We start from the raw sequence: 26,382 nt of genomic DNA, 5'->3' as shown, positions 1-26,382 counted from the left end.
TCCCTCTTATTTTATGAATTTCTGGATTGGCCCTTGGTAAAGTTATGAAAGCCTAATTTGAAATGAGTCCTTTTGAAAATGATTTTCCTTATGGTATGAAAAGTACTCTATACCCAACAACCATCTCAGCCTTACAAAATTTATATATTTGTGTGTCAAAGATATTGTCTTGTGTGTTTAGCCAGGAAAATCAGGGAAGGCTAGATTGATATCAAAGATGGCTAAGATGGGACAGCCTATACTGCCAATGATGGGAGGAGCTACACCTGCTGAACCAGAGGAGGGGGAGGAGAGTGAAGGAGAGGAGGGATCTATTGTAAGTATACATATCTGGTGTATTGTTTATAGTGAAGTGGATTAATAAAAACAACTTAATTTCTTGCTGTTAACATAATTAACTGGGATTAAATGTGTTGAATTAGTTACATTTCTATTTGTAGGAGCCTGAATCACCTCAGCCAATGGCTGCAAGTCCACCACAACATCAGGCCACCAAACCAAAGTTAACGAAGCCTAAACCGGTTCATGCACATCCTGCTCAACCCATGGGACAGCCAATGACTCAACAATATATCCCACAGCAGCAACCTGTAATGTCCGCTCCTCAACCAGCTTTCATACAAAGTGAGTTATCATTTATATCAAAATTTGATGTCAGCCATCAAACCGACTAACTTAAAACTTGACTTCAGCATGCTAAAGTGATATTTATTGTACTTTTAATATACTGACCAGAGGTATTATGGTGTAACTCTATAACCTACCGGTGCACCTGGTCCATGCTCCCAGTTTTTAGTGGAGTCTGAGTTGCTCATTTACTTTTGTTACTTTGTATGTTTTATTTTAGTTACTTTATGTTCTTTGTTGTGTATGTCTGTTTTCCATGTCTGGTCTTTATCCCTGGATTACATTCTTTTGATTACCGCTATAACCTTGATTCCCTTGATTACTATATATGGCTATCATGTTATATGATTATTCAAAAATGTTTTTTTTTATAATTTTATGGTACAATGATTTTCTGATTTAAGGTAGTTCTGTTTAAAATTTTGCATCATATTCCTATTTTTTATTTTGAGTTTTTTTACTTTTGAGGACAAGGGTATCATATACTTCAAAACAGTTGTTTATTAACCTTGTCTACTTTAGATAAGTGGTTCATGATGAGTTTTTTCTTTGTAATAGTTCCATATTGCTGTGAAATTATTATTTATACCCTAACAATTCCTGTATAAGTATAATTTTTAAGATTTATATTTAAATTTCCACTGAACTATGTAGAACAACCAAATTAGGGATAATCAGTTTCAGGTGATTTGCAAAAGTTTTTTTTTATCTAGAACTGCAGACCAAACCATGTTAATGATGTCACAGTTCCAAGTCAGGCTATACCAAAATGTCGAGGTATATTTAAGTTATGAATTCCTGTATTTCAGATTTACCTCAAGCTCAACAACTAGCAGTCTATCAGCCACCACAACCTGCCTTTGGTCAACCGCAGGTATGAACAAATAATCTTTTATATCTTCTGATGGTTGCAAATGGTTATTTTATCTTCAACACTGTACCAAAGCAAAGAAAACTTTTCATTCTGTGTATGGTGAAAAATGTTGAAGCAAATTAATACAGTGGGAAGGTTAGAAAAGATTTTATCTGAACTGTCGGTAACCTTTTGCAACTTCTTGCTTCTTGAAGGAGATGTGACACAAAATTTATTTTTTCAACTTCGGGTTTATTTGATTAATTACACCTAATATATACAATCAAAATGCCCCTTGTGGTCACTTATGCCATTTAGTTGAAGATAAATTGATTCAAAATTGACGATGACCGAAGTCATATGAATTTTAATCAGCCATGCAGACTAGACTATCTACAGTGAGACAATGCCACTTTTGTTTGAAGATTACATAGAAAAAATTCATTATGTTTTGTCATTGATTGACCTTTTTATATAAAGAAAATCAAATTCATATTCGAAGATTTAAACTGTTCCAATCTCGATCTTCAATGAAAATTTTGATTTCACCCCTTTTTATGGAATGTTGCTCCTGACAAGTGTACCAGTACCAGGGAGTGTAATATAAAGTTCCTGCAAGTACAGAGGATAATATATGAACATGTTTATTTCTTATTGGTTTTTGATAATTTTATTTGAAAACCCATAAGGTTTTCGTGCTAAAGCTTCTTCGTGTCCTTACTCCTTTTTACTAAAATTGAATATTTTAACTCCCCTATAAATAAGTATTGTCCATACTATAAAAAGCTCCCTTAAACTCACCTAGGGTTACTTATTATATACTGTGTATTGTGTCAAATTCTCCATGTAAATTGTTTTATTTCAAAATCTGTTTGACAAAAAAATTCAATTCTATTTCAATAATTATTGAAATCGTACACCTGCGTCTACACCTGTGTCATTGGTTGTGAAACATGTAAAGATAAAAGAAACCACCTACGCTATCTCTTGGTCATAATTAAATCTATCGGGCTTCTTTATTAATAAAACTCAGCAGCAAGGAAAGAACGATACACAGAGTGTCACTATTTAGTTGTATCCTCCTGTTCAAGTCCTAAAAATAGTGTGCAAAGTAGTTGTGTATTCACAACGTGAGGATGTATGCCTGATGAAAATGAAAAGCTGACAGAAAACGAGAAGAACTTAAGTCTTCTTACTTGCTAAACACAATTATTGCACCCATACACAGATCAGTGGACCACTTTGCATCATGTATGCAAGCTATTTTAGATTTATTAATTTTTTGAGGCAAGTATATACATTTTCAAAATACCCAAATGTAGATTGAGAACCAAAGACATAGCGCTTCCATGTATGGTAATTGAGCGTTACTTCCTGTTTTCATTTATGCAGATTAATTAGGTCATCGTGAAACACAAGTAAATCATAAGATAAATCAAGTTTATTTAGCGCTAACCTGATGAGAAAACATTTGTTACACTTGTATCTAAACATACTATAGTTTTTATAAATATAAACCTTTATAACATGATATTTTTTGTGTCATGTCTCCTTTAAGAATTAAATTGTCATGCTTATTATCTGAATTTAGGATTCATTAATTTTAAATTTTTTAGACACCATGAATGTAAATACCTTCATAGTGTACCATATATACATTGCAGCCCCAGGCCACAATAGGACAGTTCCAGCCTGGACAGCCTATGTATAACCAACAGTACCAAACACCAGGTATGATTGCTTATTGTGACATATATGTGGTATTTGCAGTCATTGTGAATGTCATTCTTAGTTCAACATTGTGAACTATTAGAAAAAAAAGTGAATTTTTATCATGTTAGGAGAGAAATATGTAGACTGGATGAATATTCAGAAATGGTTCAATAATTTGAGTCTGATCTTATTTGGACTTTGGCAAAGATGATCATTATTTGACTATTGAAGAAACTTTTTACTGGTGTATTATGGAATTGTGTCTAATTGTTTTGTGACATGCTTCAGTCTTTGTCTTCAAGTCTGCATGAATGTCAGATAATATCTAAATGTTGAAGTTTTGTGATGTGTTGGGGTTGACAAAGACAAAAAAATTATTTCATTAAAGAAGTATTTTGATTTATTAAACAAAAGTTGATAGATAAGTGTTTAAAATGCATGCAATAATTTACAACAGAAAAAAAAGCATGGAATTGGGAAAATGAATAAAACCCACTGTTGTAGTTTGTATGGTAGAAAGGGGGTATTGATTAAAACAAAGTTAAACTATTAAATTTAAAAAAAAAAAGTACCACATGAAGTTGCAAAATTTATTGAATGAAAAAAAGATTTTAGATATCAAACACTGACTGCATTTATGATGGGTTGTAATAAGAATATTCACTACAGAGTTATACTTGTCTTTTTTTTTTAATTAAGAAAAGAAAAAAATTATTATCAAGAATCATGATTATGTTATTATGAATCATACTAAAAAGTTAGCTATTATTAAACTAGGCATAGGCCAAAGAACAGCTTGTGCTTATTTATTTTTTAAAACTTTTGTGGAATGATGTCAAAACCTGAAAATATTTTTATGAGGTTTGCTGTCTGTTGACTTAGTTCAGATATTATTTTTTACAGAACAAATGCAACATCAGCCTTCTTCATTGAACACTAATATGGCAAATGATAAATGTAGGTCAAAATATCCCTGTATATCTTCACATGATATGTATAGGACTACACTGAACCAACCCATACCATTCCTGCATCTCTTTTTGTGACCAAAAATCATTGATTACTATGCACAATCTAGAGGTATTGATTCATTTCTGTGGGGAGCCAAACTTCCAGTACTTTCACAAAGTCCAAATCCAGTTTTCCATACATCAGTTATGTTGATAAGATCACCATTGAGATGATAGAACCTTGGTGTGTTGGTTGAGTCTGTTATAAGATGGTCTGTCACATTGTATTTAGTCTTGTAGTAGTGTATTGTAGGATGTTGGTATTCTCCTTTACCAGCATGCTGTCCTAATTCAGAAAGAGGCTGTAAAGTTATATTTTGGCAGCCATTATGGTCTTTACATTTGACATTGTAATGAATGTCACCAAAGACCATTTGAGGTATTTTCTCTGGGACAGCAGAGAAACGAAAGATAAAGGCAACAGTCTGATCATTTACTAAGAAATTTTGACAGTCTGCAGGACCATTAGCGAGTGACTGGTTACTTCTGTTTAAATAAAAACATATTGTTGACTCAGACTCTGTCTGGTTTGTCTTGTTCAGTTTTTGTACAGATAAAACAAACTTGGTTTGTGTACTGTTATCATAAGATAGCTGAAATGTATTGTTATTTCCATATTTGACATCCCAAATTGAAGTCAGTTGAATCCAGTTCATTTTACCAACATTGGTTATATTGGAATATTCAAATGTTGGCAAATTCAGATATAAATTTACATTGTTGAAGAATTTTAATCGATCATACTTTCCATGGAATAGTCCCTTTGGTTGGTTAAATTTGACATTTCCTTCCTTGGTCCTTTCAAACATTGTTAGAAAACATACAGTCATTGAAGAGAAAAATAGAAACAGGAGTCCAATGATTATCATTACTCGGTAGAAAAGGTGTCTGAGGCCTGTTTTTGGTTTATGTTTTTCTTCGTGTTCACTTGGGTTCTTTCTGTCTACAAATCTAATGAAGCCCATCAAAAGCCTGACAAAGCTTCCTAAGATAACAAGTACAACTTTAATGATCTGAAAGTAACTTACAGCATATTCTCGGCATACAGCTAGTAGAATACTGAGGATAATCTGTGGAATATCTTCTATCCAAATTGTGCACATGCATAATAATTCTGGGTCTAGTATTGGGGAATAGAAAAAAATTTCTAACCAAACATTAAAGATTTCAATGGTGAATGTCATTGTTCCTAGTGCAGAGAAAGCTAATAAGGCATAAATTATGGCTGGTTCTGCTGGCCCAAAAACTAATCCAGGTTCAATGTGAAGGACATCTTTAAATAGTGACCAATCAGTAACAACATCAGAAACATCAAATAAGAGTACTAAGGAAAAGGTTAAGATTTGGAACCAAAGTTTGTGTCTGTTAACTTCTGTACATGAGCAACATTTCATAGCAGTTTCAATTCTATGATATGATGTGCCTTCTACATTAAATTTCTCCTTGACTGTTCTTGGTCCAAGGTCATTAGGGTTGTTGTCTGCTGCAGCATTGATTGAACCATGTGACCTATCCCTACAATAACAGATGTTAAACAATTTTTTACATAATTGAAAATTGCTATTTTGATTTTAAAGGTCAGTTAGTGCAAATATTTAGATTTAAGGGTCTGAGATAAATTAAGTTTCTGAAGAATTATTAAGGTAGTTAAAATTTCTTTAATGTCCTTTTTGAAAAAAAGGTAATGTGTGTTCTGCTTCTTGAACAAATAAATTCCTTTCAAGAAATATTTAATGTCCTGACCTTTGATGAGTAAGAATTGTAAGTTTCAGGCTGGGGAAATTAATTATTCAAATACTGAATTGAATGAATTATCACTTTCACTTCTAAGTACCAATCTATATAAAATTCAATGTAAATGGTAGAGGTGATGCAATATGTCTACATATAGAATATTTTTATACAGCTATAGTCCTTTCTATGAACAGATCTGTGTTTTGAAGAAAATCATTCATGTCAACCATATAATCTTGTATCACTTGAAACTACGCAGACTTTTTGTATCGCGCTAGAACTCTAACAAATAGGCTTCTGGAACAGGGTTATGTTGCTACAAGATTGAAGTCATCACTACAGAAGTTTTATGGTCGTCATCATGAACCTGTGGATTGTTATGATGTATCTATCAGCACCATGAAAACTGATTTATTCAACGGGTCATAGTTTTCCTTTCCTCGTTTGTCTACCCTGGACTTGACTTTTTATGAGCAACTCGGCGGGTGTTTCTAGAAAAGCAGAGGACGCTTACCCTACCGGTGCACCTGGTCCTTGCTCCCAGTTTTTAGTGGAGTCCGAGTTGCTCATTTACTTTTGTTACTTTGTATGTATAACTTTAGTTACTTTATGTTCTTTGTTGTGTATGTCTGTTTTCCATGTCTGGTCTTTGTCCCTGGATTACATTCTTTTGATTACCGCTATAACCTTGGTTCCCTTGATTACTCTTTCATATACAATCTACTGTACTTAAGGAGGTAGACCTAAGGTAAGCATCAAAGTAACTTGGATTGATTTCATTCTGCTTCAAATGAAAGCTTGATAGGTTTTGGTGAAATTGAATATAATACAAACACATCACTGATTTTTAGAGTTATGTCCCTTACCCTAGGTCTACCTCCTTAATTTTTGTTTATAAAATGCAGCAACTGAATGACCAACTTAGACTTGTTGTTTTGTTGGAATAAAAATCCAAGAGAATTTAATGGGTTTTGCCATGTACATGTATGTACAGTCCTTGAACCGATCCGCACGATTTGACAGATCGATGACCGCTGACTAATTGATCACTGACAGATCGATAACCGATGACTGGTAACCGATCTGACCGAAATTGTGTTATGAAAAATGACGGTTGATATGTTTAAATAAAAGAAAAGTAAAATAAAAGTATAAATTGATGTTTAAATCTATTGCATTATGTAAATATGTGTAAAATTGACACAGAAAACAAGGAAAACCGTAAAATACATTGACTGCTCTGTGGTCACGTGATGCGATCACCAATTTAATGGATTGATTTGATGGATCAATGACTAATTGGAAACTCATTGGTGATTGTTGACTGACCACATTTTTTGTTGCATGGATCGGTTCAGGTACTGTGTCACCCCCTGTCTCATATTTGTAAAGCCTGCTACTTAAAAACTTACCGAACAAGTGAATCTGACGATCCCAGTAAATATCTGTTCTCATTTGACATCTTTATAACGCTTTATGTTAGTTCTTTGTCAGATACAGTTTGGCATTGTTTCATCTTTTGCCATCATTCATCAATATATGAAGTGATGATGTAAGATATTTAGTTTTTAGTTAATTAGTTTAATCTGATCTAAAAACAACTTCTCCTGCGTATCAGTTCCCTTGGCACAGTTCCCTTTCCATATAAGCACAACAGAGTTATATCAGCTTTTTAAGTCCTTATTGGCCTTTACATTCCAGCACAGCTATGTTTACACACTTGTCAGTTGTTCATACATGAATAAAACTAATAGGATTAAAACAAAATCTTGCTTTTTTCAGACATCTGTTACTTTCTATAAGATGTATAAAACTTCTATTGATTTTTAGGCAGGTTATGACTTTTTTTAAACAATAAACTAGACTCAGATGTAATAAAGAGATCTATTAATTTAGGATTACTGGTATATCTTTAATGGAAAGACAATAATTTTAACTTCTGGGCTCAATTTCATGTGAGGAGAACAAAAACTTGATGAATGCTTTTATTTATTTCTATTTTCATCTCGTACCTCAAATTTCCAATTACCATAGATCTTTGGAAATTTAATAAAATACAGATATTGAAATTCCACCGTAGTAATTAAATTTAATATGTGTATGAATGGAGTTAGAAATATGGGGAAATAAAATGTTATTGGACTACAGAATGATCTTTGTGAGTTTTGGTCAAGTAATAAGTTGGGTAAATGCTATAACCTTACTGTTATAGCACATGCAATGATGATGTTCAGGGAATAGAGTTGTAATTTTCTTGGTTGAATGACAATCACCTGATGAACTGTTTTGGTAGTGAACTGGACAATTGACAAGATTTAAATGCACTATCAGACACAGTTTTAAATACTTGTTGAATGCAAGAAACTAAAATTTTCTTTACAAATTTCACAGATGATTGTTAATTAGGGGAAGACCAACTACTGGTATATCCCCTGAACCTTTTCATTGCATGTGCTGTAAAATGTATATATCATGTTATGAGTAGTGTTGAAGAGTTATAGAACATATATCATTACCCATTCGTGTCAATAAATATCTTTTTTTTATTTTAAGATATATAAGAAAAATGATTTGATAATTTTATAACCAGTATATATGAACCTCTACATTATCTCTAAGAAGGATCTAGGTTTTTCAGTTTAAAAGCTAAAAATGTTAATGTTAAGAAGTTTTAATGCTATCAATCATAGAAAAACACATATTTAAGCATCATGTGTTCTGTGACTACATTATTCATTTTTTATCCCATGCTTATTAGCTTTCAGTTTAAAGTTTTGTGAAACTTGATATACTTGTTATACATTATGTACATAATGTAGAAACTTTTAAAATGCATAACATACTATAGCTTAGTAGAAAAATGCCTAGCAAGATATCAGTGTCAGATCTTCTTCCATATTAACTGGTTTACTACCACTGCTAAGGGGGTTTTTAATGTCCTTGACTACCCTATTGGTTCTCTCATGGACAGGGTTTATTACCATGGTTCAATTTGTAAATATAATTGGTTTTTATCAGCTTCAGATACCCAGATACTTCCTGTCCTGACTGAGAACAGACAACAGACCACAGAACTTAGAATCAGCATGGGCAAAGTAGCAGATAAAGTTGACAGAATCCTTGAAAAGGTAATATGATATGATGAATAAAAATTTAATGATTTAGATGGGATTAGTTTTATAATGTTGACTATGTTATAGAAGCATATAAGTGACTTTTAGTTAATAAAATCAAGGACCATCTGGGTCATTTATTATACCCCTTGTTAGTAGGAGGTATATAATGATAATCTACCTGTTCATCCATCTTAGTGGGAGGTATATAGTGACCATCTACCTGTCCATCCATCTTAGTGGGAGGTATATAGTGACCATCTACCTGTCCATCCATCTTAGTGGAAGGTATATAGTGACCATCTACCTTTCCATCCATCTTAGTGGGAGGTATATAGTGACCATCTACCTTTCAATCCATCTTAGTGGGAGGTATATAGTGACCATCTACTTATCCATCCATCATAGTGGGAGGTATTTAGTGACCATCTACCTGTCCATCCATCTTAGTGGGAGGTATAAAGTGACAATCTACCTGTCCATACATCTTATTCTGAGGTATATAGTGACCATCTACCTGTCCATCCACCTTAAGTTCCCATCCTTATCTCCTCTGAAACCACTTGATGGAATTTATGAAATTTTCACAAATTATTTATCACATGATGCATTTGTGACCCTTATTTTGTTTCCCAATTTGGATGACCTTTTGAGACCTGAACTTTTTCATTGATCAACCAAGGAGGGACCATCTTCCAATCCACAACTCTGAAACTGTTGAATGGAGATCAATGAAGCTTTTACACAATCTTTATCCCATGATGCCATTGTTTACCTACTACTATGAAAGTATTTTTATTTGTGGATACCAATTTTGGTGGATCAGTGAAGATATACAAGTTTGTGGGTTCCTTACTTGGTGGTTTTGAGCTTTTCAGTAACCACATCAATGAGAATCTCCTTTTTGTTGCGAACCAGATTTTGTGGTCTGACTCAACCAGAAAAACCTCGAAAATTGATACCCCAGAACTGAGTAGTGCTTTCACAGTATTTAGTTTTCCCAACTGAATGGTTTATGGTTTCTTGGAAGGAGAGTGTGGGTTTCACCTAGTGTGTTTTGCTCATATTTTTCTAGATTGTAGACTTAGATGAATTATACATACTGTTACAGGTAGATGTCCTTCAGAACCAACAGAATGGTCAGTTAACTTTACAATCAACACAACCTAATATGGAAGCTTCAGTTCTAATGCATAATGTCCAAAGAATTGTACAGGTATGAATAGATATTATGTTTGTTAATTTGTAAACAAATATTTTCTGTAGTGAATACATGTATATCCTCTATTTTTTGGTTGTTTTCTTTATTTTTATTTTTCTTGTATACTTGAATTTGTTGATAATTTTATTTTTGGTCAAGAAAATTACTTAATGCTTTCAAAGATTGATTTAAAATATAATATGTTAGTGCATACATACATGTAGTTATGAACATATTTATAAAACATATACATAAATTATCATCACTGATTTGTGTGGATGATTTTTGTCCTACTAGGCTTTGTCTGATCAGTAAAAGGTCAATACTAGAAAGTCACTGATTTTGTTTTAGATGATGAATACGCGAATAATGGAATCATACTGTGATTATCTCGAAACTTACCTCCTTGCCTTGGTAATCAACATGTTCATTGTTGGATATGCATATTTTATCTTTGTTTTTAGCTCACCTGGCCAAGGCCAAGTGAGCTATTGCCATCACTTGGTGTCCATTGTCTCCGTTGTTTTCGTTATCGTTAAATGATATACAAAACTCTTCTCCTCAGAAACTACTTGACTGATTAGAACCAAACTTAATACAAATGTTCCTTGGGGTATCCTGCATAGAAATGATGTAGGGATTTTTGATTCGTCGAAAAACATGGCCGCCATTACTAAAAATAGAACATAGCGGTCAGACAGCAGATTTTTGCATATTTCTCCAAAACTGTTAGGTTTAGCTTAATTTTGACAAAATAATAGTGTTCAGCATGATGAGATCTATCTATGGTCAAATTTTGGTTTTAAACTGTTGAGTCATGTTGGAGATATTGCCCTTTTTCAATGATTTTTGCTATTTTTAATGTTATTTCTTTCAAAAATCTTCTCCTCTGACATTATTTGATCAATTGGAACCAAACTTGGTATGAATGTTCCTTGGTGTATCATGCATAGAACTGATGTGGGGATATTTGATCCGTCAAAAAACATGGCTGCCTTTACTAAAAATAGAACATACAGTGTAGGGGTCAGGCAGCAGTTTTTTGCATATATCTCCAAAACTGTTAGGTTTAGCCAAATTATTTCAATAGCTGAAATGATTCTTATTATTAGGACTACAATAGTCGTCAGGGATAAAAGCTGTCAGATGAGGTCTCACTAACCACTTTTAAAGTTTCCATTACTTTACATGTTTAACAAGTAATTTTCAAAGTTTCACTGTGAATTCCCAGGACAATTGACCCCTGAAAATTGCATACCATTGCAAAGCTTGGAAAATAAAGCTTTTAAAATAATATTCTAACGGTACGATGACCGTAGAAATTCTTCACAAATATTACTTGAATACAAAATACTGAAAATCAACATTTTTACCTGTTCTGCTAACTGACAGCATGGAGGCAAATTACTCATACATGTAAACAATATTCATACATTTTTGTAGTAAATTACATATATGATTTTAAAGCACACATTCTCAGCTTTATTTTAACTACTTTTGATCAGAATACACACAAATAATACACTTACAATGCATATTTTGTACTACATGGGTGGAGGGGGGGGGTTGGCCATTTGACCCAGAAGTGGTTAGTGAGACCTGAACCCTTGTAAGAGTTATTACCCTTGGAAGGGGAATAATGATTTTTTTTTAACATTTTTCAGTCAATATCTTGAAAACAGTGATAGATTGCAAGAAACTTTCAATTGTTGAAATGATCCTTATGATAAGCCCTACCAAAGACTTCTTTGAGTCAAAATTGTTGGACAACTTCTTGTTTAATTTATTGCCTTTGAAAGGCAAAATTCAACCAGGTAGGCGATTCAGGCTCCTTGGAGCGTCTTTTTATTTTGTTTTTTGTTTAGTTATGTTTTATCTAACCATTTTATTTCTGATATTTTAAGAATGTTTTTGCTATTTTTAAGTTTTTCTTTAAACTGTATTGTATTTGTACAATAAATGACATAAATTAGCATAAATTGTATTAAATTGTAATACTTTTCGCATTGTACTAATTTTTCGCTACTTTCGTGGTGGACAAAAAGGGCAAAATTCATTTTCACACTATATAACAATAATCATTTTTTTGAACCGTGACAATAGATACCCATGAATATGTTCAGTGGAAAGAATCAGTGAAAATCAATGTATTTACAATAAATAATAGCATGTCATCTCTGTTGTCAAAGTGCATCAGTGTGTCTCTTTTGTCAATTCCTGTGATTTCTTCTTTTGAATTAAATTTTGCCATTGGTCATGTTGAGTAAAGGAAATATTAGCTGTGTCTGCAAAATTGGTCCAGAGACTACCAGACCCAATCTCAAATTTTGTACTTTTCTCCTATTTGGCCAATAAGAAAAAAAACCAAAAAATTCTGCAGTACAAAAGGCAAATTTACCGGATATTTCTTCTGTCTGCCGATATTTCGTTTTCAATGTATTAATCAAGTTATTGTCTATTTTACTTTTGAAATTCATGTGGATCCACAGTACTTTCTTAAGGACATAACTATACCAGCATGTTACAGCTTACAAACAGTTATTACTGCAAAATCCAGTAGACACCTTTACTGTCACTTGATCAATATTATTGTTACAATAACATTTAGAATATCAAATAGAATTTCCACATGCTATTACACCCCTGAGACACAAGCACATTAAGAGGAGGTTTTTTTGATGCTATAAAGAAAATCAATATCATGTTCTGTTCCTGGATATATTTCAATGTCAGTCATGTGACATCAGTATATTTTTTATGTGTTACGGAATTTGTCCTGGGCTGATGTGGGTATCGGGTTGCTCTGAGTTATGGATGCACAAATGATAAAGTTCTGCCAAAAAAAACATACAGAAAACATGGTATTTTTTTCAAACATATGATAAATGAATCTTTGTGTATTGTATATTTTCAGGAAAACGACAGATTGAGAAAAGAAGGATATGAGAAAAGTTCCAAGATAGAATCACTGAATAATAAAATATCAGAGCTACTACAAAGCAACCAACAGTAAGATTCTTTTGATATTAAAAACGTGAAGTAGATAGTATTTGTTAAGTGGTTTCTATGCGTAGTTTTTTATTAAGTATAATTTACTGTTAACATCTGATGTTCATAAGCATAATTTACCAGAAAAAAGGTATCCAACCTTATAACTTACTGAGTAACACAAATTTGGAAATTGTGTTAATGTATTTTATTATTGCAATCAATGGGTTGTAATCAAACTTATTAAAAATTGTATTATGATATTTTTTTTTACACTATTGAACTAAATCACAAAAAAATAAATTGGATTTTAGTCAAAATTGATGATACAATATTTTGAAATTGTGCAGCTCCATAAAATTTTTTTCCCTGAAGCAATACATTTTACATATTGTAATGTTGTTTAAAAAATGCAGGTTACCTTTTTACTTAATTCTGTTGAAGATGTATTACACTTAACATAATTAAATACTTGTTCTTAAACAATTTTGTATCAATTATGGAAGTAAAATAAGGAAGATGGAGTTGCATAAGATTCCTGACAAATTTTAAAAAGATGAGTGGTACCTGATACTATTACAATGAATAGCACAACTGTTGTAGTGATTGTAATTTTATTACAACTTTGTTCACAAATTAATGAAACACATGCATGATCTATCTATGTTTTCTGAAGTGTATATATATATATATATTATTTTGACCAAATATTGATTTTATTTGTAGATATGTTGAGAAAAGCCAAACCTTACTGGAACAAAGAAATGAAGGTTTTATATCATCAGCTTCCCAGTCTCAGGCCAAAGTTCTGGCTCTGGAACAGGAAAAGGTAATTGACAGTCGCTAGTTCATTTTCTCGTACAATCATTTTAACCAAAAAATTTTAAAAATTAAAAAAAAGAACAAAACAAACTATAATTTTTGTTTGGTGTTTTGATGAATAGAGGAGTCTGTAACTTTCAAGTAAATTTATTTTTCCTATACTTTGGTAGGCAATATTGGTGTTAGGAAATCGTTCATGTTTAGGAACTAAGTCCTCAGGTACTATTCATTATAGAACATTGCAGTCATTACAGAACTGAGAAAGACATTATATATCTTATTATTTTTCCATTCATATACAAAGTTGCTTTGTTTTTATTGAAAGCTGAAATCAGTGCATGACAGTTGATTATTCTTTATGTCCAGGTACAACTGACAACAGAACTTTCCAATGCCACAGCACTGTACAGTACTTTACAGTTAGAAGTCACCAACTTAAGAAAGAAGGAAATAGAATACCAACAAAAAATAGGAACAAGTTCTACAGATTCTGTCAGACTCCAGGAGGAATTAGAAGCTTTAAAGACTCAGAAAATTGGTAATACTCATTTTATCTGTTGTTTGGATTATTTAAGAATCACTACATCATGTTAACTACACGAATTAAGATTTAAGCAGAATCATATTTACAGTTAGTGACAATAAGCCAAAAAAAAAGATTAATGAAAATGACTCTACCTCTCTAACAAGTATCATCATTTGATAAATACTTTTCTGCCATACCGTATACTGTATAGTTGATGTGAATGTACTTTCAAATTTGTGGTTTGTCTATTTTTTTTTTAAGTTTATAGAACTTCAGTTTTGTTGATTTCATTTGATACAGAATCTAAGATTTAAATGTTAACTATACTTTTAATTTAACCCCATGAACAATAATTATTCAGCAGTATATATAAAGTTGCCTTTTACAAGTATTATCGACAAAAAAGATGTTCTCTTTTCAATATAGCATTTTTATGATTTTATTAGATGATAGTCAGAAGATAACAGAGCTATCCACCAACTACAAGGAAGAGAAAGGGAGGAGGAAACATTTAGAGACTCAGATGTCACAGATACAAGAGGAGTTCAATGACATTAAGTCTTCAAAAGAGACATTAGAAAAGGTATCAAACTTGGGATACTGTTGTAAACTGCCTTTATATTCAATTATAATCCACATTTTTGAGCAAGTGGTTGAATACACTTTTACAGTGTTCTGTGTATACTGTTAATGGAGAAAATCTGATTGTTTCCATGACAATGACCTCCTTAAAATCAATAATCTATGGAAAAATAACATGAAACAACTAAAGGAGAGTTCCATTTTATTCTACACTCATTGCCCCATTGCGGGTGTGTATTATTTGATAACACCATGGAGAATTTTAGTATTTTCCTTGTAGAATATTTCTATCATGATGTAACAAATCTTTCTCTCACTTTTCAGTGTTTTTCTATTCATTTCAGAGCTGTGGAATTTTCAAACTCCAAAGACAATTGGTGTATCATCTGTTTTAGATTATTCATTTTGTATAATTATTATAAGATTTTTTTCTTTATTTCAGAATTTGAGTGATAGAAAGAAGAAAGCAGCTGCTGAAAAGAGATCAATGGAAGAAGAATTTGAAGAGAATAAGGAGCAGTTAGAGGTAAATGATAGATTGTTATGTTGTTATCCTTTCAACAAAGAAGCTATATTATTCTTGTGCACACTTTAATATTAATTCAATTGAATTGGACCAAATATTGTTCAATATTCAGTCGCTACACTCATGTCTGGAGCTTTACATAAGTGCATTTTCTATGCATGAAATTCATGCTCAGACAATTTGCCTGGATAGCTATTGTGAAGGTCATAGGATCAAAGTAACAGAGTCCATTTTTTACTGGCAAGCCAATGTCAAGTTTTGTATTGTATGTTGGGCTTTACTTGCTGTTGTCATACCTTCATTTATGGTGACAATCAAGACAGTTTGCATTTGTATGTTTGCTGATACCATTTAGCTATAATTTATTGACTTTATATAATGCCATAGACTCGCAAATTTGAAGATATTATTTGTACCTGCCTTGTAGAGAGAAATCCAGATATTAAAGGATAAGTTGAGGAAAGCCAAGACATCAACTGATACTGCCACAGCTGAACAGGTAGGTACTGTCTATTGGTTAATTTTAAATGACATTGAAATTTACTTGATAGCTGCCTCAATGGTCTTGTGTTAGCATGCTCACCTCTAATACGGTTGTCTCTTTGATCTCTGCCTAGGGTCATACCAAAGACTTTAATATTGGTTGTAGCTATTGCTCTGAAAAGTCTGCAGCATTTGGGATATAGAGTGTTGCAGACTGTGGGTACTGTGTAAAAGCATGTTTAAAATCAGACTCCTGTGTTGGACTAGTACAAGGTCTGCTTGATTGATCAAATGTTCTTGTCCTGAAATGCATGAAATAATGCCATAGGTCAATAAACTATGTACAATCAATCAATAAAATTATTTTTAAAAAATCAAATATGTATTTTTTTCTCAAACAATTTAATAATTATGCCCCTCAGGCTAAGAAACAATTTATTTGATAATTTGATATTTCACCAAAGAGTAAAAAGTATCTAATTAGGCCAAATAAAATTAATTAGTAGGTTTTCATCCACTCCCAACCCTGAAAAATTGACAAAAAAAAAAAAAAAATTGGGGGGATTTCAAAATAAGGATTTTTTGTGTCAGTTTCTAGTATTGAGGTACTGTAACACACAAATCTTTCATTTCTTGGTGACTGAAATTATGCTTCTTCTCTGAAACTGATGTGGCTATGGATTTAGAACATATCTATACTTCAAATAGCTAGAATTAGGCTAGCAAATATCTGTAAAGGAATAAAAAAAATAAGAACTAAAAACCTGCCCCCATACTTTTTGTGAATGATGGATGAAAATCTACCATGTAAGTTAACTTTGCCTTCTGTAACATTTTATTACTTTGCCTTATATGAAATTTTTTACTTAAAATTCAAAATAATTGTAAATATGCTATCAAATGGTAAGTATTCTACAATACTTTGGTTTTTTTTAGTTTCTATTTCAAGTATGTATGATACATCCAACAAAAAATATGTTTCAGAAAAATAAACAATGGTAGGCCTATAGGCAGGAGGTCTCAGGAGGTACATATACCCATGTGGAAGCAAAAGATCTTTTAAAATGGTTAAATACACTAAAAATTAGTAATGCCAAGACGGTCTTTTCCAAGTAAGCTTTCTATGTAGCCCCTATCAATTTTTGACAACAAATCAATGCATCATTTAAAGATTTTTCCATGTTTGCATTAGCTTTTTTATGATTCTTTTTAGGTATCACAAGTTGAGGAAGAGTTGAACAAAGATTGGAAAGAAAAATGTGATAAGTTATTAGCCACACAGCAAGAGAAACATAAGAGAGCTATCCAGGAAGTTAAACAAGAAAACGAAGAACTGCAATCTACTATTCAGCAACTTGAACAAAAGGTTATTTTTCAATTTTTGTGATTAGAGATTCATGTATAAATGTCTTGTAGCTGAAATTTTTAGAGTCTTTCATATACTTGTAAGTAGATGACGAAACAACACACAAGAGAGAGTTTTCTTAACCAAGTGTGGTTTCTTTTTCAAGACTGCTTTCGTACCTTTGAATAAATGTTAACTATTGCCTGTCAGTTTTTACCCCTTGCCATTAAAACCTTATTGTTATTATAGATTGGTGCTGTTTGAAATTATTTAACTCAGAATGTATTTAGAGCACTCTGCTTCTTTTTTTTTTCATAAAACACCCATCTCTGTTGTTTAAAAATACACATATTAGTGAGAACACTGTCCATTGAATATTAACACATTTGAATATACATGTAGAGTTACAATTGAAAGGAGAAGAAAAAACAACTGAAACACTGCCCAGTAATAAAACCTGTTTGCTTTTAGTAAATGATTTATTCCAGATTCAGAATATGAAGTCATCATCAGGGACCACTGAGAGTCAGGTGTCAGAACTACAGGAACAGATTGAGGAAATGTCAGTTTGGAAAGATAAGGTAGTAATGTTTTCTGTTCAGCCTTTTGTAGGATTATTAACTGTTTTTCCAGAAATTATATTTAATGGCTTAGTGGTCTCCATGCATCATGCTTGGCTTGAGTATGGGTGGTTGTGGTTTCGATCCCTCACCAAAGACCTTAAATTTGGAAGTCACTGCTTCTCCACCAAGCTTACAGTATGTAATGGAATAGAGTGATGACTGGTTGTCTCAAATCAGAATAATGTATCCAAATAGGATGGCATGCCTAACCATAGGTTGTTACTTCTATGGACAATCACATTAAAGATCCGACACAGGGTGGCATGCCTGACCATAGGCTGTTACTTCTATGGACTACCACAATAAAGATCCGACACAGGGTGGCATGCCTGACCATAGGTTGTTACTTCTATGGACAATCACATTAAAGATCCGACACAGGGTGGCATGCCTGACCATAGGCTGTTACTTCTATGGACTACCACAATAAAGATCCGACACAGGGTGGCATGCCTGACCATAGGCTGTTACTTCTATGGACTACCACAATAAAGATCCGACACAGGGTGGCATGCCTGATCATAGGCTGTTACTTCTATGGACTACCACAATAAAGATCCGACACAAGGTGGCATGCCTGACCATAGGCTGTTACTTCTATGGACTACCACAATAAAGATCCGACACAGGGTGGCATGCCTGACCATAGGCTGTTACTTCTATGGACTACCACAATAAAGATCCAACTGCGAGAGGCAGACTAGTAGAAAGCAGGGTCTGTTTGATTGGTCAATCAAACTCTTACATAACACATGAAATATCTGCCATACAATAATAAACCATATTTAATTAATGTATCAATCAATCTAGAATTTATTGATGTGTATAATTTAACTATTCACTCAAAAAAACAGATGAATGTTCGAAGGACTTTTATGTCAGATTTGTGAGTGAATGAAATTGGATGATAAGATTTATGGGAATGCATTAATCTTATATGTATTTTAAAGGTAAAATAGTATTATATTTTTTGTTATTGTGTTGAAATATTCATAATCAACAAACAGGTTAAATTTATGCAGTGTCAAAGAGTGGTGCATTGCACTCCCCCCAAAAAAACTGTAATTTTTTTTTATTTTGTCAGTATGAAAACTTGAGGAACCAAGCCACCAATATGAAGGAGAAGTATGAAGAAAGGATTGAGGAATTAGAATCAGAGAGAGATAGATTGGAGGAAGAAAAGGACCAGGCAGTAGAGAGAGTTCAGAAAACAGCTGTCACACCAGCTGGAGGAAACCAGTCTGTTGTAGGGGAGGTAACCTAATAATCAATTAAACATGTATTCTACACAGAGATCTTTTTTTTTCCTAAATGAGATAACAGATACTGGTAGACAAATCTGGACGTAGTATTCCCTTAACATTTGAACTGTTTTGTCTTGACTGAAGAAAATCTCAATAAAACAGTAGTCAATGTTCTGAACATAAGTGGAATTGAAGGTTGCAAATAATACCAATAAATGCCTCGATACACTTGAAAAAGTTAAACTTACGCAACAGAAAAATAACATAGAAGATAAGACAAAATTCAGTAATACTGAAATACAAGGAAACACATTTTGGAAATGAACATTTTACCCATGTCTACAGCACTTTACTTATTTCATTCAAGGTGAAAAAGATAATGAATTCTGTGTACCAAGAACTTAAATCTAAGTTTGATGATGAAGGAAGTTATTCGGGATCAGCTGTTCTTGGACATATTCTTAATTCTATTAAGGTAAAATAAAGACAAGAAATAATACTGTGAAAGTACTTTTACTTGTGGCTTTCAGTAGCATATAAATTTCATTAAGGAGTTTCAATGAAAATTTTACATTTCATGTGTAATTTGAAATCATTGATTTACAGAACCCCAAAACCTACAAAAGATTGTTACCTCACAAATAAGTTCTTTCAGTAGAACACTCTCAAAATTAGCCACAACAGAAGTGAATGAAAATATATATCTAGGCAGAAGTGGTATTTGTTAATTTTCTGTTTCCAAGGTAAATCTATAAAATCTATGAAATAATGCAACAAATATTCCAAACTGCTTATCCTTTTTTGTTTAACTGTGAAAGCAGAATTCCAATGTTCAATATATTTGGTCAACAATCTTAGTAGCTAACTTGCAGATTTAAAGAAGATAATTTATATACATCATATTTCAGTCTACTACATTAAAGCTAGTTCAGAGTGCATCTCAAGTCAAGGAAGAGGACAATGAAGATGATGAGGAAAGTGAAGAGGAAGAAGAAGAGGAAGAAGAAGAGGACTCAGATGAAAGTGATGAGGAAGAAAAAGATGACCCAGTCAAAGACGAGGATAAGAATGGTAGATGGTTGTTGTATCAGATTCCTCTTTTATGAGATGATAAAAAAGGATTATTCCTTTCAAAATTCTAATCTGCTCACAACAGTCCATAGCATTAAATCTCATGAATAATTCAACACAAGTTTATGGCCTCCTAACTTTATTTAAACTAAAACATCTTAGTAATAGATTTGTCTTCGCAACTATTTTACTTTAAAAGTAAAATGTTCAAGTCCAGTGACATTGTAATCCTGCAACACACATTTATTCAGTGTATTTTCAAGATTGAGCTGACATTTACCATAGAAAATGATGTTATGTTAAAGGCAATTCTTTTATCGATGACATCATTCTAAAAAACGTGAAGGCTGTTTCTTAACCATTAATTAATATACAATTGTAGTATTTAACTGTTTGATATTCCTGTAGATCAGAGTGTGATAGAAATATGATGCAGTATAGTGTAACATAGTAGTATTAGTGTAACATAGTGTAACATAGTAGTATTAGTGTAACATGGTGTAACATAGTAGTATTAGTGTAACATAGTGTAACATAGTAGTATTAGTTTGAATATAATGTTTAGGAGATTTCTTTTCTATCGCTCTTTTAACCATCAGTATTTCTGTCAAAAACAAGAAAATTGCACATGTCCTCTAGCACAAGATGGAAGAAAGAAGAATGGGGTTCTACCATTCTTTTCAATTTGTGAACACATCTTGCAGACACCTGGATTGATTTCAGTTTGTTTATTTTAACAGCAGTAGGCTGAAGGTAGCCATGATCATATTGCCCCACATTTTTCAGTGATGTATTATTGAAAATTTATGTTTAATTGCATGTATGTTGATATCAGTAAAGTGATTTTTGCTGTTTTTCTTTTTCATTTTATGCATCTTTTTCTTTTGTAGAAGTTGATGACAAACAAGAAAACACAGAGAATTTGAAAGCTGAAAATCTTCCCTCTGATTTACCTGAAGTTCTTAGTGATGGTGGACAGCAATCCAGCCAATCACAGGACAGCATAGGAACTGAAAATACTCAAGAAACACCTCAGTCATCAGAAAGTTTTGTGAATGTTGAAAAAGAAGCTAATGATGGGTCTGATGAAAGTGAAAATAAACTTGATGAAAGTGATAGCTTAGCAGAAGATACAGAAAATGAAAGTAAAGCAGAAGATACTGAAAATGGAAGTAAAGAAGAAATAACTGAAAAAGAAAGTTGCACAAACCAAACTGAAAATAAAACTTCTAGTAGTGAAACAGAAAGTGAAAGTAAACAGGCTGAAAGTGTTAATAATACAGATGATAGTGCAATACAAAATGGTTCTAATACAAATGAGGCAGATGATTCAAAAACCATTGAAAATGGTGAAAGTAAGCCTAAAATAGATTTGAGTGATTTTGATATACCAAAAGTAGAAAAGAACAATAAATCAAAGACAGTTCCACCCCTTGCTGCAACAACACAGCCTCCACCATTGTTTGATGAGGTTGATGAGGAAGAGACTACTCAGAGACTACATTCTGAGTAGGTTTAATTGGTATATTATATGTTCAAATTCAAATATGTTTATAAAAGCTGTAATGGACCCTCACAGGTTCTATTCATACTCAGTGATTTCATAGATTTTGTAACATAATATATGCATAGTAGACCGTGGTGTTTTCTTGGAGTATGGGTGAACAATAGAGTCCACCAAAGTAATGGATTAGTTTGACAAGGGAGGTTATAAGTGTAAAATAAACTCCTTTATTAACATAAGGTAAACCCAGAAATCTCCCATCTGTTATCTATTTTCCTAAGGCTTTATAACTAATGATATCTAATGTTATGATATATAACCATCCCTTTTAATGATAAATATGGTTAAATACTCGTCGATCAATCAGCTTCATGATTCCCCCATGGTCACTGAAAAACAAATATATCATCACAAGGACCATCAGAACCATGTATATATAGAGAAGGCATGACAATAGCAAATATACTAGTAGTAAAATAACATGGCAATAAGAAAACAATATTCAATTTAGATCAATCGCAAGGTATCTGAGTTTAAAACTCTCAACTAGAAACCAGTCACGTGCTTGTATTATTGTTTTTTTTATTTTCATTGGTCATGAGCCATAAAATTTTGCATTGTCATTTGCATAAGGAAGTTTTCAAGTATGTGTTTTATCTATCATGATTACTTCCTAAAAAAAAACAGGTTTTTTTTAAAGCAGGAATGCAATTCAGGAATAATTACTAATTTAATTTTTTATGTAATGACTCTTCTGATTGGTTGCCTTTTTTTCATTTATCGTCTCATATACATAAAGTTACCATGTGATGATATAGTTAATTGATTTACTTCTTAAATTTTGAATTAAAATTACAGTATAAGGAATGATTGTAATTTTTTTTAGTGTATTTGAAATAACCTTGTTGCATGTGGTACACACCTAAAAATAACTTGCTTTGCTTGTTATTAAGTGCATGTGCACCATGTGATTGGGGTTATTTCTTTATAGACTAAAATGATATTACAATCATTCCTTTTTTAAGAATGCAATTGCATTGTAATCCCTAAAATATAAATGTGTAATTAAAGCTCACAATATAGAATTCTAACCATAACTGAAGGAGAATTTTTCTTGGTTAAATTTAAAAAAAAAACTTAGTTTTAAGAAACGGAATCACAAAAATGATTAAATTTATACTTTATAAACTACTGGTAAGTGTAATGATTCATATTTCAGTTCCTTGTTTGGTGATGATGACCATGTTGAAGATACCTTAGGCATATCATTTAAGAAGGAAGAAAACAAGGGTCAGGAAACAAAGAAGAAACCTTCAAAAGTGGACCTTCTAGAGGATGATGTAAGTATAATAATTCATATTGATACTGTACATTCTGAAATTAAAGTGTCATTTTATTATATGAACATGTAGTTTATTAATTTGCTGTAATGAATTATACCTACTTCACTATTATGAAAAAGATAAAGATTCTCCATAATCTTTGGCATGTTGACGGTAGCCATTTTTTCAGCATCATATGCTATCATTAGGATAAATGAGGGTGATACAGGTCCAGAGTCTGCTGAAGTTAGATTAAATGACCAACATGGGCTGTCAAAATTTCTGGAACCTTGGTGATACAGGTCCAGAACTCCAGACATGTATTGGTCTTGTTTTTAAAACATTGGAATGTGAACACTAGTATTGGTGAATCTATTTCTGGTTATCCTGAAGTTGAGAAGTTGTTTTTTTTTTTTCAATCTTTATTAATTTTATGTAACTTTTTGTAGGATACCAGACCACAGCCTCCTCCTCCATTATTTGGGGATGATGACGATGATGATGATGATTTAGATTGGTTAAGTTAGCGTAACCTAGTGGAGGAGATATAAACAATGTGCCAAACCTGTGATAACATTCCAGTTGTGTTTATTTTATTATGTATTATATGATACATGCTGTCATGATTTTTATCAGGAGTATCTGGTACATTGAACTATAAAAACTCAATTGCTTTTTTTATTTGAAACTTAAGTTCAGGTCTGCTAGCTGTTTTATTTTAAGCAAAATACAAACTTTGTTATCTTTAGACCCTACTTGATATCTGCTCTACTTGCATGTCAGTTTTAAATTTTAAAGGGATGTTTTTCATGGTTTATATATAATATATGCAGAAATATTTCTTACTGTACATCCCAGGGTGCTTATAGATGATGAAACTTTTTTGTTTATTTTTACTTGTAATAATTAAGTTCTCACACAAAATATTTTTCCAGAATTTTTAGGAACCTATTTGTCAGTTACTTGTAATAATTACTAAAATCTTATCCCACTTTCAGTTTGCTTTTTTAGGTTGTCCAAAGATTTATGTAGCAGATTCAACTAAATTGAATTACCTTTTTACTAAGCCTCAGTGCATGGTTATTGAAAAAATATCATTTATTTGAACCCATCAAGTGATTACTCCATTTGAGTGTTTACATGAAATGATATTTGTTTTTTACTGGGAATGAGCTTGGGACTAAAAAATTACACTATAACTCAGTTATCAGGCTAATACTGGAGATCCATGAGGATTTCTCCCTAGGAGTCAATAGTATCTGTTATAATACTCATTTAGTCCATTCAAAATTAATTTCTTAGTCCTCATGGCATTTTACATGACAGAGAGGGTGACATATTTAGTTTTTTTTTTACTGTCTCCAAAGAAGGTATTGATAAGGTAGATAAAATTAAGAGGGGATCTTTCTGGATTTTATCATTTGATGGGTTATTTTGGCAGGTGTCAAATTTGGAGTACTTAAGCCCCAAGTACACAATTTGTGAGTTAACTTCTGAAATATTTAGACCGACTGACAAAATATGCCAAAATTAGCAACTCACTAAAAACACCCATTATATTTCGTTGATAAGGATCATCAAAAGGGATGAGAGTTGGACTGAGAACCAGGAAAATATTTTGTTTGGCCATTAGCTATGTAATAATTGAACAAAATGACAATCATGTAAATCTGTAAACCATTTCAAGGTTGTATGATGTATTTGAATGACTGCTTTGCCTACTGTAAATGTAATAAATATTAGATTTTCAATGTTGCTTCACTAAGTCTGTTTATGTCATTTCAAGGTATGTTATCCTGAATACATTATGAACAGGCCAATCATTACACAAAAGATGGTTTATTGATTTGACATGGAAATATATCCAATGGAACCTCATTTGGAATATTAAATTTTCTATGAGCAGACAAGGAAGTAGGAGTGACATTGACAAATTTATTCTGTTAAGATACAAACTGTTTATCATGTTTAGAAGTATGTGTAGTTTTCGATGATTCATTTTCTCTGACCTAATCTTTTTCCAGCAAAGTCAATTTATATTTTGTGATTATAACTATGATGTAATGTGAACCAATAGTGCGTGGCTATTATGGTGCTAAATTGAAAAAAAGCGACAAGTTAAATGTTTGAAGATGTTGGTAATGTTGAATAGATTAGATGAGTGTTGAACGGTTTGTTTCTAGGTAATGGGAAGGCAATTCTCCATCCATTGAAAATTTCAGCAATTTTTATTTATATTTTTTACTTAAGAAACCACCTTCCCTAACCGTTGGTAAATCAGTTGACTGTTATGTCCGTTTTACATCTGTGTTACAGGTAAAACCTTATACTGTGCAATTATTGAATAAATGATTATTTAAGTTATCTGTGAATTTATTTTGCTTGAAAGAATTATTATTATTTTTTTTTTTTTGCAACTATCTACTGGGGTAGATATATTACTGTTCATGCAATGAACTTGACAGAAAATACACTGAACATTTACCAGAAATACAGCCAATTGGTGGTTTACACTTTAAAAAAATGGAATGTAAAAATTACATGAAGCAAATATTTCATTTTAATCTAAATTAAATCTTCAGGTGTCCCCTTTTGTGTTGTTTGCTTTTCTTAATCTTTTTGAAGGATGTGTCGGGGATATCATTTTGAAGGATATGTTGGGGATATCATTTTGAAGGATGCGTCAGATATCAACTAGTACACTTTGTTTGACATTCCTGAATTGAATACATGAATTTCCTGATTGTCATGAATTTAATACCACAATCCATTGGCTAGGTTATAATGTACTCTTCATGTTGACATAGGAGTGGACACTGTTGTAAAAGGGGGGGGCTGACGAGACATAGTTATTTACATGTAATTATGATAGATTCGAAAAACACAACATAAAAATGTTATTTGATTACTTTATTAAAAGCAGTGACATAACAAAACATTATACATGCGCATATTTTGAGATTAATATAGAAAAAAAAAACATAAAATCAAATATCCTTACAATTTGTTTTTTTCTAACAAACTGAAATGTAGATTTTGATATTCAACCAAAATGTGATTTAAATATTTTTCCTGCTACAAAACCCCCAATTAAT

General features: G+C 32.2%; 2 protein-coding genes across 6 annotated transcripts in view; one reads left to right on the top strand and one right to left on the bottom strand.

Annotated features, from left to right (window-relative positions):
* LOC148611609 (FK506-binding protein 15-like) overlaps nt 1-25,651 on the top strand; it is a 38,698-nt gene extending 13,047 nt beyond the window's left edge. For 3 of the 5 annotated variants that reach the window (XM_088592317.1, XM_088592322.1, XM_088592318.1), the window contains 21 exons: nt 182-316; nt 441-624; nt 1,437-1,501; nt 3,145-3,211; nt 4,097-4,150; nt 8,956-9,065; nt 10,162-10,266; nt 13,166-13,260; nt 13,966-14,068; nt 14,428-14,599; nt 15,034-15,170; nt 15,612-15,695; nt 16,123-16,194; nt 17,392-17,544; nt 18,012-18,104; nt 19,231-19,401; nt 19,758-19,865; nt 20,299-20,461; nt 21,352-21,970; nt 23,185-23,305; nt 23,737-25,651. In XM_088592317.1, coding sequence (XP_088448443.1) covers nt 182-316; nt 441-624; nt 1,437-1,501; nt 3,145-3,211; nt 4,097-4,150; nt 8,956-9,065; nt 10,162-10,266; nt 13,166-13,260; nt 13,966-14,068; nt 14,428-14,599; nt 15,034-15,170; nt 15,612-15,695; nt 16,123-16,194; nt 17,392-17,544; nt 18,012-18,104; nt 19,231-19,401; nt 19,758-19,865; nt 20,299-20,461; nt 21,352-21,970; nt 23,185-23,305; nt 23,737-23,814 — 2,889 coding nt within the window. In that variant the 3' untranslated portion in view covers nt 23,815-25,651. The remainder of the gene's footprint in view (nt 1-181; nt 317-440; nt 625-1,436; nt 1,502-3,144; nt 3,212-4,096; nt 4,151-8,955; nt 9,066-10,161; nt 10,267-13,165; nt 13,261-13,965; nt 14,069-14,427; nt 14,600-15,033; nt 15,171-15,611; nt 15,696-16,122; nt 16,195-17,391; nt 17,545-18,011; nt 18,105-19,230; nt 19,402-19,757; nt 19,866-20,298; nt 20,462-21,351; nt 21,971-23,184; nt 23,306-23,736) is intronic. The other 2 variants (XM_088592319.1, XM_088592320.1) reach the window with 1 other exon arrangement.
* On the bottom strand, nt 4,170-7,510 carry LOC148611610 (uncharacterized). The gene is made up of 2 exons (XM_088592323.1): nt 7,350-7,510; nt 4,170-5,718 (listed from the first exon to the last, which is right to left on the bottom strand). Exons 1-2 carry the CDS (start codon nt 7,397-7,399, stop codon nt 4,257-4,259), a joined length of 1,512 nt encoding a protein of 503 aa, XP_088448449.1. The 5' UTR covers nt 7,400-7,510; the 3' UTR covers nt 4,170-4,256.
* Nucleotides 25,652-26,382: the final 731 nt, after the last annotated feature.

The sequence above is a fragment of the Perna viridis genome, chromosome 7 (genome assembly GCF_037379345.1).
Source record: "Perna viridis isolate PV_CMFRI_1.1 ecotype Kerala chromosome 7, ASM3737934v1, whole genome shotgun sequence".
Taxonomy (NCBI): domain Eukaryota; kingdom Metazoa; phylum Mollusca; class Bivalvia; order Mytilida; family Mytilidae; genus Perna; species Perna viridis.
This window is presented reverse-complemented; position numbering and strand designations above follow the sequence as displayed.

What these genes read in the sequence shown, in the direction of transcription:
- LOC148611610 (XM_088592323.1), bottom strand. Translation starts at nt 7,399, where the DNA reads ATGTCAAATGAGAACAGATATTTACTGGGATCGTCAGATTCACTTGTT. An exon ending in TCGTCAGATTCACTTGTTCG is followed by an intron (nt 5,719 to 7,349) that starts GTAAGTTTTTAA and finishes CTGTTATTGTAG; the next exon opens with GGATAGGTCACATGGTTCAA.